The sequence below is a fragment of the Lynx canadensis genome, chromosome B3 (genome assembly GCF_007474595.2).
Source record: "Lynx canadensis isolate LIC74 chromosome B3, mLynCan4.pri.v2, whole genome shotgun sequence".
Lineage (NCBI taxonomy): Eukaryota > Metazoa > Chordata > Mammalia > Carnivora > Felidae > Lynx > Lynx canadensis.
Window position 1 is genome coordinate 33,089,702 of NC_044308.2, and position 13,412 is coordinate 33,103,113.

General features: G+C 38.0%; 1 protein-coding gene across 2 annotated transcripts in view; it reads right to left on the reverse strand.

Annotated features, from left to right (window-relative positions):
* The window catches only part of BBS4 (Bardet-Biedl syndrome 4), a 54,515-nt gene extending 42,611 nt beyond the window's left edge, over window positions 1-11,904 (reverse strand). Inside the window, exons 1-2 of one of the 2 annotated variants that reach the window (XM_030317766.1) lie at window positions 11,859-11,904; window positions 4,435-4,486 (exon numbers count right to left, since the gene is read on the reverse strand). In XM_030317766.1, coding sequence (XP_030173626.1) covers window positions 4,435-4,486; window positions 11,859-11,882 — 76 coding nt within the window. In that variant the 5' untranslated portion in view covers window positions 11,883-11,904. Of the gene's footprint in view, window positions 1-4,434; window positions 4,487-11,419; window positions 11,808-11,858 lie in introns of those variants that run through there. The other variant, XM_030317765.2, reaches the window with a different exon arrangement.
* Between the last annotated feature and the right edge of the window lie 1,508 nt (window positions 11,905-13,412).

Consider the following 13,412-nt stretch of genomic DNA (forward strand, 5'->3'; position numbering starts at 1 on the left):
GACAACATGGATAAATCTTAAAAACATTATACTAGGTGAAAAAAGCCATTCAAAAGGTTACATAATGTATGATTAATTTAAATGACATTCTGGAAGAGACAGAACTATAAGAAGAAAACAATCAATGACTGCTAGCAATTGGAAGTAGAAGTTGGAATATTCACCAACATAGACCACATTCTTTACTACAAAGTCAAGGTGAATTTTTGAGGGTGATTAAGCTGTTCTACACCTTTTTTCCCCTTTTCTTTCTTCAAATGTTTATTTATTTAGAGAGAGCACAAGCAGGGGAGGACAAAGAGAGAATCCCAAGCAGGCTCTGCACCATCAGCGCAGAACCCCATGTGGGGCTTGATCCCACAAAATATGAGATCATGACCTGAGCTGAAATCAAGAGTAGGATGTTAAACTGACTGAGCCACTCAGACACCCCTAGCTGTTCTATATCTTGATTGTGATGGTGGTGGTGGCTAATTTGACTAATTTCATTTATCAAAAGTCCCAGAACTTTATACTTAAATACAAGCTCTATTATCCTCAAAAACATTAGTCAAAGTTGACTTCAAAGAAAGAATATTATCAGGAATAAAAGAGGGACATTACATAATGATAAAAGAGTCACTTCACTCTTCTGAATTGAGTGAATTTTTAATAAATCCTAAATGTATACACATCCAACAACAGACCTTCAACAAAATATGCAAAGTAAAGGTCTTGGACTAGAAAGAGACAAACCCATAATTACAGGTGCATAATTCAATATTTTTCTTCCATTACGAATATCAGTATCTTCTTTGTAAGGATATTAATATTTATATCAATAAGTACACAGAAGAACAATATTATCAAACTTGACCTGACATTTCTAGACTATTCCATCCAATAAGAGAATACACATTCTTTTCAAGGCACATGGAATATTCATCAACATAGACCACATTCTGGGCCTTAAACCAAACCATATAAAGTATGGTCTCTAACCATAATTAGAATTAAACTAGAAACCAGTAAGAAAAAAAAATCTGGAAAAATCCTCAAATATATGGAAATTAATCCATACCTTTCTTAATTGTGCATGGGAAAGGAGAACACAAAGAAAATCTGAAAATATTTAGAATTGTATAAAAGTTAAAATATAACATTTGAAATGTGTATGAACCAGTTAAACACTGCTTAGAGGGAAATGTAAAGTACTAAATGCTTCTAACAGAAAAGGAGAAAAATCTCAAATGGATGATCTAAGTTTCTACCTTAAGAAACTGCAAAAAGAAACAAGAAACTTCAAATTAAACACAGTATTAGATAAGAGCAGAAATCAACAAAATTGAAACAGAAAAGTAATAGAGAAGAGAAAATACAATCAAAATCTGGTTTTTTGAAAAGATAATAAAATGGATAAGTTTCTAGTCAACCTGATCAAGAAAAAAAGATATTGAAAAAATCAATAAAATAGATAAATTTCTAGCCAAACTGAACGAGAAAAAAATGATAGACATGAATCAGCAAAATCAGGAACAGAGGGAATATCACTACATACTCTACAGACATTAAAAGGAAACTATAGAAGTATTATGACTTTTATGCCAATAAATTTGATAACTGAGATGAAATGGATACATTTCTTTGAAAGAAAAACAATACCTAAAACTCTCCCTAAAGAAGTATGTATAGCCTGAATAGCCCAGATCTGTTAAAGAAATTGAGTTTGTAGTTAAAAATCTTCCAACAAAGAAAAACCCAGACCTAGATTACTTCACTGTCACAATCTAGCAAACATTTAAGAAAGACATAACACCAATTCTATACAAAATCTCCAGGAAATAGAAGAGGGAAGAGCCCCAACTTGTTTTGAGACCAGCACAACCCTGATACCAAAAAACAAAACAAAACAAAAACCTATAGATCAACATCCTCATGAACAAAAGTAAAAATTCTTTTATTTTTTTTTTTGTAAAATTTTTTTAAATATTTATTTGCTTTTGAGAGAGACAGACAGAGTGCAAGTGGAGGAGGGGTAGAGAGAGGGAGGCACAGAATCCAAAGCAGGCTCCAGGCTCCGAGCTGTCAACACAAAGCCTGACGCAGAGCTTGAACTCAAAAACTGAGATCATGACCTGAGCTGAAGTCGGACACTTAACTGACTGAGCCACCCAGGCACCCCCAAATGTAAAACCTCGTAACAAAAACTAGCAAGTTGAATCCAGCAACATAAAAAGGTTAATACGTCATAACCATGTGGGGTCTATCCCAGGAATTCAAAGGTTGGTAACAACATTCCAAAATTCATCGATGGAATTCACCATATTGACAAAATAAAATTTGGGGTTGTGGAAGCTGGAAATTAAGGGCAGGTTAAGAAGTTATACCCTTAATATTATTTTAGGTCCCTGTGTCACCACTTTGCACAACTCCAAAGGTATCATTTATATTGTAGTCATTGTATTCTACATGAATGATACTCCTGAAATTGTAAAATATAGTAGTATTGCAAACGTGTAAAATAGTTGCCCAAAAGGCAATGCGACTTTGAGCTGGACTAAAAGAAATAAAAGATCTCGGTGAAGAGATTTTTATTTTCCAGATGTTTCACTTGGCCCTGTTCACACCTGATATATTCTATTTAGTCCTGAACTTCATATTTCCAAGGGGCCAATGAATTTCACCAGAGAACAAAAGCAATAATGGAAAAAGAATTCTAGATATTTCACATAAAAAGAGTTGAAGAAACTGGAATGCATATACTATATTTCAATAATTTGCTTATATTCAGGGCGCCTGGGTGGCTCAGTCAGTTAAGCGTCCGACGTTGGCTCAGGTCATGATCTTGCAGTTCATGGGTTCAAGCCCCACATCGGGCTCGGTGCTGACAGCAGGTGGAGCCTGCTTCGGATTCTGTGTCTCCCTGTCTCTTTCAGTCCCTCCCTGCTCGTGCTTTGAGTCTCTCAAAAAAAATAAACATTAAAAAAAAATTTTTTTAATAATTTGCTTATATTCTATATGCCCTGAAGACTGTCAATTCCTAAGGGCAGAATCTATGCCCTGTCTATCTTTGTATCCCAGATACCTATCACTGGTCCTGGAACTGAGTAAGTACTCACCTATGAGGCGTTCAAGAACAGGAAAAACTAAACTTTAGTAATAGGAACCAGAAAATGGGGAGAAAGGATTGCAAGGGACCCTATAGCACTGTCAAATGTGACACTCTGCCCCACAGTTACCAACTCATTAGCCTGAATTGGTTATGTGCCAATTTTTGATTGGTATATACTAATTACAGCTCTCCTGGACTGGAAGTCAGTCAAACCATGGAATTTGACTCTGGAGGAAGCATGGAAAGAACACTGGAGAGACCATCACAATACGTACTAGCCCCACCTAACCAGCCAAATCACCCCTGCGATTAATCAAAGTGACAGACATCACAGCAATATGATTCTCATGTCCAGAAATGATGTAAAAAAATTAGCAACTATGTTAGAAATTAGAATAAACACCTAAATTTCACAAATAATCTAAATTACAGATGTACTGCCCTTTCAATGAAAGATGTATCCCTGAAAAACTCTTTGAAAACCAATTCTGAAGGCAATCACATTTTCCAACAATTTATATTATAATTTCAAAGAGGAACAGAAATGCCCCAAGTAAACTAAACAATATTGTGGTAAAATGAACTTTAAAATTCTTAGCAGACAAAAGGAAAACACTTTGTGCAAAAGGATGTATTGCCTGGTAACCATAACTCATAATGCAGATAAGAACTATACCCATGACCCTGGGAAAGTCATGTCCCTTCCACTCAGCCTTGGTTTCCTCATCTAGAAAATAATAAATAAATGAGTAAATAATAAAATAGATGGTCTCTTCCGCTAAATAAAAAGATTGGGTATTTTCTAATGCCTGATGAGTTTGTTAGGCATTAGATATGTTTATTAAACATGAGAGAATATCCAATATAGTTAACTACAATCTGATGCAAACCTTCCTAAGACTGTAAGTTAATATATAAAGGAATTCTGTTCCTCTAAATAAAATATAACATATCTCTATCAGATTTTTAAATGCAGCTCTTTACAGTATATATACCCTTACTTCATCTTCATAGACTCAATTTTTATAAAACCTCATACTTATTTAACATATACATGAGATTATGTAAGGCCTGATAGGTACTCTGGGAACTTGAGAGTGGTTTTTCCACAAGCAGAAAATTAATACACACTTACATAATAATAAGGCACCATTTAACACATTTTACAGGCAAAATCAATCCCATAATATCTAACAACTCCATAAAATAAAAGCTATATATGGCAGAATAGTTAAGACTATTACTGCTTTCCCCCAGAACTCATTTTTAAAAGCTCTAAGCATATAGAAGAATCAATAGAAAATCTGTGCAAATATACACACACAGTGAAACTGCACACCAACCTTTTTTCAGTCGAGGTTTCTGAGATTCAGCAGATGCAGGAAACTGAGTTCTCTGAAAAGAAAGAAATCTATGTTAAAGCACCACCATAAATCTTGCTAACTTAAAAAAGCATTCAAATAACCATAATCAGTAGCTCTCCAATCATGCAATTAATCCATTAACTACATACAGGTACAAAGAATTTTTAACGCACTTTAAAAAACAAATGTCAAGTCATAACTTCTGCTATCCAAACTATTAATAACACATATGGATATTTATAATGCATACTTAATGTGTAATGTATAATTATAATGCATAAAATGTGCACAAATAAATGTACTAAGCTCTGGACACTACACATTAGGATTATACTTAATGTCATATAGCTTAGCAACCAAAACAAAATAGTAGTAACTTTGACAAAAGGAAGTTTATGCAGTTATCTATACAGAAATTGCCTAGCACCCGATTCTAGGAGGAAGGTTTTTTTTTTCTTTTTAAGCGACATTATTGAACATAATAAATACCGTCTTATACCATAACTTTGCAGAAAATATTCAGATGGATTTTTCTTCTATCTACCTCCTATATTATATATGATATAGTAAGATATAAGCAAAAATAATGGCTGAGAAAATTTCCAGAAATAATGTTAGATACTAATCTTTAGATTCAGAATGCTCAACCAATCTTGACCAGGTTGAATGAAAATAAATCCACGCTTGTATACATCACAAGGACCTGCACTAGAGATAATAAGAAGTTTTTAAAAGCAACCAAAGGAAAAAAGTATCATGAGCTAACCTACACAGAAAGGACAATTAGATTGACAGCTGATGTCTCAACAATTAAAAATGGGAAATAATATCACATAAAGACATTATAAGAAAAATCACTCCCATGCTAAGTAAAATGAATGTTAATCTAAATACAAGGTCAGCAAACTATGGCCCACAGGGCAAACAAATCCAGCCCATTTTTATATGGCCCATAAACTAAGAATTTTTTTTACATTTTTAATAGTTTTTAAATTTTTTAATATTTTGTAACACCTGAAAATTACATAAAATTCAAATTCAAGTGTCTATAAGCAAAATTTTACCAGAATACAGCCACACACACATGTTTATATATGGTCTATGGTTGCTTCCACACTATAAATGCATAACTGAGTTAACTTGTGACAGAACCTCGCCCACAAGCCCAAAATATTTATTACTGGCCCTTTACAAAAACAGTTTGCCAACTCAGATCTAAACTCTTATACCTCAAAACTAATTTTGGGGGTTCCTGTTTGGCTCAGTCGGAAGAGCATGTGGCTCTGGATCTCGGGGTCATGAGTTTGAGCCCCATGTTGGGTGTAGAGATTACTACATAAATAAACTTAAAAAAAAAAAAAACTCTCAAGAACAATGGCAAATAAAGACTTACAGACAAATAAAATTTGAGAGTTTTAGACTCATTAAATAAACTTTAAGGGGTGCCTGGCTGGCTCAGTCGGTACAGCATGAGACTCTTGATCTTGGGGTTGTAAGTTTGAGCCCCATACTGGGTGTAGAGATTACTTAAAAAAAAAAACAAAATTTAAAAAAACTTTATAATTTTAGGAAAAAGGGAAATAACCCCATAATGAAAAGGTGGAAGAAGCAAAGGAATTGGTAAAATACATAAGTATTCTAAACATCTACTGACTGAATAAAGCAAACAAAAGTATAATCTGTGAACAACAATATCATGAACTGGCAGAAGGCAATGGGTAATAACGCATTTGATAATCCCTACATATTCAGTTTTGAGTTTGAACTTTCAGTTAAATATGTATTAAAAAATGGGTACTCACTAAAGGAAGACTAAAGAATAGAGTATGTAACCTACAAGTAATGAAATGAGAGAGACAAAAAGAAACTCAGCCAAAAAAAAAAAAAACAAACAAAAGAAAATGAAGGGAAAAAAATGAAATTCTCCAGTTAAATGATCAGGATGGATGTTTTCTAAAATCTTGATGAATGCTACTTCTATAAAGACACATCTAAAACATAAAGGCAAAGAAGGGGCGTGTGTGTGTCTCAGTCGGTTAGGCATCCAACTCACAGTTCGTGACTTCAAGCCCTCTGTCAGGCTCTACATTGACAGTGCGGAGCCTCTCTCTCTGCCCCTCCCCTGATCTCTCTCAAAATAAATAAACTTTAAAAAAAATTAAAAAATAAAACATAAAGGCAAAGAAAAAGCAAAAAGATACATTAGGAAAATAGAAACGAAAATAAAGCTAAAGTAGCAATATTAACATTAAACAAAACAGACTTCAAGAGAAAAAGTTTTAGGGGTGCTTGGGTGGTTCAGTTGGTTAAGTGTCCGACTCTTGACTTTGGCTCAGGTCATGATCTCGTGGTTGTGAGACCACACTGGGTCCACACTGGGTGTGGAGCCTGCTTGGGATTCTCTGTCTTCCTCTGTTCATCCCCACCCCCCACCCAGAAAAGAGGAAAAGAATTCGCAGGAAAATGAAAATGAATTAAAATAGATAGAAGAATGGACAAGGCAAGGGGTGCCTAGGTATTGCAGTGTTGGTTAAGCATTTGACTCTTGATCTCGGCTCAGTTCATGATCACACGATTTGTGAGATCAATCCCCACATCGGGCTCTGCACTGATGGTGTGGAGCCTACTTGAGATTCTGTCTCTTCTTCTCTCTGCCCCTCTCCGGCTTGTGCTCTCTCTCAAAATAAATGAAAACAAACAAACTTAAAATGGACAAGGCAAATTTAAAAACCTTTAGGAAAAAACCTCTAGAAAAAATTATAGGATAGGGAAGGATTACTTCAATAAGATATAAAAGTACAACCCAATTGAAAAAAGATCTAAATATTCACTACATTAAAATTAAGAAATCCTGTTTCAAAAAGGAAGTGATAATAGAAAACTAAGAGAAGATATATGCAATACAAAACCAAAAAAAAAAAAAAAAATGACAAAGGATTAACAGCCAGAAACTACAAATAACTACCAAAAATAAATACATAAATAAAAGAGTAAAAAAAAAAAATGAGAAAAACAGTGAAGTAGAAAAACAAGTAAAATATTTGAAAGAGGCACTGCAGAGAAAAGGAAAAGAGACAACCAATGATGTTCCACCTCATTAACAATCAGGTAAATGTCAGTTAAAATCACATTACGAGGCACCTGTGTGGCTCAGTCAGCTAAGCATCTGACTTTGGCTCAGGTCATGATCTTTCAGTTTGTGAGTTTGAGTCCCACATTGGGCTCTCTGCTGTCATGCAGGGCCTACTTCGGATTCTCTCTCTCTCTGCCCCTCTCCCACTCATGCTCTCCCTCTCTCTCAAAAATAAACAAACATTAAAATAAATAAATAGGGGCGCCTGGGTGGCTCAGTCGGTTAAGCAGCTGACTTCGGCTCAGATCATGATGTCGCGGCTCGTGAGTTCAAGCCCCACGTCGGGCTCTGTGCTGACAGCTCAGAGTGTGGAGCCTGCTTCGGATTCTGTGTCTCCCTCTCTCTGACCCTCCCCCATTCATGCTCTGTCTCTCTCTGTCTCAAAAATAAATAAACGTTAAAAAAATTTTTTAAATAAATAAATAAATCCTTTAAATAAAATAAAAAATAAAATAAAATCACATTAAGATTTAATTTCATATCCACTATACTGACAGAATTTAAAGCTATAACAATATCAAGGATGTAAGCAACAGGAACTGATGGTAGAAGCATAAATTGTTATAACCACCTGCGAGTTTCCCACAAGTAATGAAGTTGAAGATGTCCAATATACAATGTACAATTGCAACATACAATATAAATGAGCCTCAAAAGCATGCTAAGTGGGGGCGTCCTAAGTGGTTCAGTCAGTTAAGCATCCGACTTCAGCTCAGGTCATGATCTCACAACTCATGGGTTGAAGCCCCACATCAGGCTCTGGACAGACAGCTCAGAGCCTGGAGCCTGCTTCAAATTCTGTGTCTCCCTCTCTCTCTCTCTGCCCCTCCCCTGCTTGTGTTCTCTTCCAAAAATAAATAAACTTAAAAAAAAAAAAACATGCTAAGTGAAACTCAGATACATTAAGACTACATAATGTGTGATTACTTGAAATTGCAGAAAAGGCAAAACGTTGGAGACAGAAAGCAGATCAGCGGTCAGCTGGGGTGAAGAGTAGAAAGTGGTTGCAAATGGACACAAGGGAATTTTTTGGAGTGATGGAGGTCAGTGGATTGTGGTGACAGTTGTACAAGTATATCAATTTACCAAAATTGATCAAACTGTACACTTAAAATGGGTAGATTTTATGGTATGTGTACTATACCTCAACAAAGCTTTTTTTTTTTTTTCAACAAAGCTATGTTTACTTTTTGTTTTATTTTAAAGTTTATTTCTTTTGAGAGAGTGCTCGCTTCGGCAGCACATATACTAAAATTGGAACGATATTTCTTTTGAGAGAGAACATGCACATGCAAGTAGGGGAGGGACAGAGAGAGGGAGAGAATCCCAAGCAGGCTCTGTGCTGTCCGTGCTCAATCCCACTAACAGTGAGATCATGACCTGAGCAGAAATCAAGAGTTGGAGGCTCAACTGACTGAGCCACCGAGGCACCCCTGATCTTAAATAAAATACAAATGCCAGTCCCCAGTTTTCCTAAGGAACTAGTAATAATCTTTGGTAGTTTAGGTAGCATATTCGAAATTCTGTGTGTCCCACACTGGCCTAGTTTTACTCCATTTTAGTGGGATGTCTCCTGGCCTCAAGGCCTTTACAACAGCATTCTTAGATTTTTACTTATGCATTTGTTCAAACTTCTGTTAAGTCTTTCAGTCTTCTCTCCCTCACATCTATATATCTGTGTCTACAGATCTATGTAGTTTTTCTTTGTGTCACAAAATTAAGATCACACACTATACACCTGTTAAAAAAAAAAAAAAAGGCCCCAAATGGAGTTGTTTACATTAAGTCCCATGTCAACAAACCAAGACTTAATTATTCTTTCTGCCTCTCCCAGGAACAGAATCCTAAACCAGTCAATCAGAAATCGCCCAATCAGTACTGGTGAGGTAATATGCCTGATAGACAACCCCCCCCACCGCCCCCAACATCACCTAAAGGAAAGTGATCTTGCAATAACCAACCTTCTTGTCTAGTATAACCTCCTTATTCCCACTCCTTTCTACCTATGAAAACCTTTCATTTTGTACAGCTCTTCGGAGTTCCTGTCTGCTAGAATGAATGCCGCCTGATTCATGAATCATTGAATAAAGCCAATAGGAGGACCTTTGAAGTCTACTCAGTTAAATTTTGTTAACACTGCACTCTGCATCTAGCTTTTGAAAAATGTATAGCATCCATGTCAACATATATAGTTCTTTTTTTAAGTTTTATTTATTTAAGTAATCTCTACACCCAACATGGGACTCAAACTTGGGACCCCGAGATCAAGATCTCATGGTTTGTGAGATTGAGCCCTTAATCAGGCTCCAAGCTGACAGCACAGAGCCTGCTTGGGATTCTCTCTCTCCCTCTTTCTCTCCGTCCCTCCCCCACTCACACTCTCTCTCAAAAATAAATAAATAAACTTAAAAAAAAGAGCTGCACTCTCCTTTGAGTCAGCCAGGCACCCTTATGGTTCTGACACTTTTTAATGCCTGCATAATATTCCTCAGGGGGCTGGGTGGCTCAGTCGGTTAAGCCTTGGACTCCTGGTTTCAACTTAGGTCATTATCTCACTGTTCCTGAGATGGAGTCCCACGTTGGGCTCCTCGCTGATGGTGCAGAGCCTGCTTGGGATTCTCTCTCTGCCCTCCCCCACTTGCACACTCACGCTCTGTCTCTCAAAATAAATAAACTTTAAAAACGTATATTCCTCAGAATGGAAGTATCAGAAGTCATCTATTACCCTATTAATGGGCATTCACCTTGTTTTCAGTATTTTGCCACTGTAAACAATACTGCAATGAATACCCTTATAGTTTATGCTTATGTTTTGCTTTTATTTCAATGGGTTGACTGAGTGAATGAGACTGTTGGGCCCTTTTAATTTTATTACAACATATCAGATCACTTCCAAAAAGGCCAGGAATTCAAATTTCCATGCAGTGGTAACATGAAAAGATGAAATTAGTACAAATATAACACTGCTAGCAATAAACTTGACAATAATGAAAATAATCAGTTAACTTCAGGCTCAAGTGCTACAGTCATGTTGAAACAGCCATTCTCTTTAAAACACTAATAGACTCTAAAATTCTAAATTCTAAAATCACAGAAATCAAGTTCATATTCTGTTTATGAACACCAATCTCTCTGCCTGCAACAAACACTGGAGAATAAACTCTATTTGTAGCAGTGTCGTGTTACCATTACACCTTACATTTAAGATTATGTAGGTGAAGTATTTCCTTTGATGTTTCTAATATCTAAAACCTAGTAACACTAATCATGCTATTGAATTTTTTTTCTTTTTAACTTGAGGCTTAACAAAAGTCTTTGCCTTGGGCCTCCTTCTCTGTACTGAGTTGTACGATTACACTAAAAATAATTTGACTTCTCTAGAAATGAGAACAGAAAACAAGTCCCCCTGACAGACAACATTGGTCTTGCTCTTCAAAAGCCAAAACCAAATCGTAAAACATTCAGCCAAAACCTGCTATGTTTGTCTCCCACGTTTTGTCTCCCATGTCTCCCAGGGCGTTCTTCAAAGGGCAGTAAATTCCAAAATAAATAAATAAAGTCATTCTAACAAATGCGAGGACCATGCTTTGAAACCCAACGCTAAAACAAAGTAGACAAAGTTTCACGCTAACTTTACAGAAATCAGATCCAATTATAAATATATACACCTCACAAACAACTACCACTGGGTGATCCCGCATTCATCTGAGTTACTTTGTAAGAGCAGCTCTGCGGAGTTTAATCAATGCCTTAACTCAAGCCTCAGCTGAATCCCCAAACAGCACTATTCCTAAACTTAATCACAACAGAGAAAACATGGTCCCGACCCACCGGCAGAAGGCAGTGACGCCGAAAGCTTCGAAGCTTGGTCATATTCAATCCCTAATCCAAGGGATTAACAAAATTGTCTCTGCACAAATGGTAGTGCTTCCTTTCCAAACCTCGTGAGACAGAGAAGATGGGACTAGCAAAAGAGCCATTTCTGATGAATATCTCCCTTCTCCGTCCGGCGCAACCCAAGAAGGACTACAATCCTAGCCCAGGCCCAGCACTGCAAAGAATTCAGCCTTGCCCCAGGCGGACCAGCTCCCTTGAGGGAGTCGGTATCGCCCCGCGCACCCGGAGCAGCTCCAGAGCCGGCTCCGCACTTCCCCAGGGGCAGCTGCGTGGGACACGGGTCGCCCGCAAACCTAACTCGCCACTCTGCTCCGCCCGTCCCGGCCCTGCCCCGCCTAGCGGCCGGGACCCTAAGGAGAATCTCTACGCTCACCGTCGTGAGTCTCTCCTCAGCCATCTTGGCTCCGCCCACCACTTCCCGGCCGGAAATTGGCCGTCTCCCAGACAACCAGGCAAACGGAAATGGTAGGAGGGGCCTGAGCGGGGAAGGAAATAAATCGGGGGGCTGAACGTCTCGTTTGAGAGGGTTTTCGGGGAACCTGGAAAGGGTTGGGTCCCGCTCCACTGAAGTGGCGGTGATGGACCCGGTGAAGGAATGCCTAGGCAGTTCTCTTCATCCGGGGTTAACCCCATCACCACTCCCACGCCGTTGTCTTGGAAACTGCTGGAGAAACCCGGGGCAACCCCATCACCACTCCCACGCCGTTGTCTTGGAAACTGCTGGAGAAACCCGGGGCCTCGCTGGCTGGAACTGCCGGACACAGCTGGGAAGGCCGCGCAGTCCTCCCGGCGCCTAGCCCTGCCCAGTACCGACGCCACTTTGCGTTTATTTCAAGCCTTCCGGGAATTCCGGTCCCCAAACACTAGGGCAGAGAGCCCCATTGTAGACATTCATAAAAATCTCCTTTCTTAGCTGTCACTGTCCAACTGAGGTATTCGCCTCATCAGGCTCCCCCTCTTGTTTACGCCAGAATTTGCAAACCCGCTGCCGGTAGGCTGTGTTGGAGCAAGTCTTGTTTTGATGGGAAATAATTTTTTTAAAAAGGAGATTTCGCAGGAAAGCCAGAAACCCGGCCTCGGGGGCATATAAACATCCGACAATGGGCTTCCATTCCTAAATGGCAATAAAACGGATCTGAAAAACGATGCAACTGAAGATAGGTTCGCCATGTTGCCACAGTCCATGTCCTGGCACACTTCAGCCGTTTGACATTACCCATCTGGCCCCTGGTATGGTGAACTAAATGATTAGTCTTTCTTGTGAGTGATCGTGGAAATAGGTGTGGGCTTTAGAGTCAAACATAGCTGTGAACTTGACTACTGCCTGACATGAGCCAATCATGTTGGGTTTCATTCATCCTAGTACCGGGAACTATGTAATGAACACAACTATAACAGGATCCCGGCACCCACAGCACCAACCTTAAAGTAGAGAGAGGAAGTCAGACACTAATAATACAAGCAAAATTTATGAACAAACAGTTCACTAAATAAGAAATACAAATGGCTGTTAAACATGAAAATACAACTTTGCAAGGAAGAAAGAACATGCGAATTAAAGTTTCCAAGAGATACTTTACACCTCTTACATTGGCAAAGAAAAAAATTTCACTAACATAGTTGTGAGGAAACATGCATTCTTCATCTGTGGCTAGTGAGAATGTGAATTGATACAACCTCCATTGAGAGCAGTTTGGAAATAACTACCAAAATTTAAAATGCACATAAACTTTAATTCCCTTATTTCAATTCTAGGATTTTATTCTATAGGTATATTTGTGGGAAATGACTTTACATACAAAATTATTCAATGCAGCATTGTTTGTAGTAACCAAAGCCTGAAAACAACCTCAATGCCTAATGATTGAGGTTAAAAATTTATGGTAAGTCCATATTATCTGGCACATGAAAAAGAGGCAACTATTTA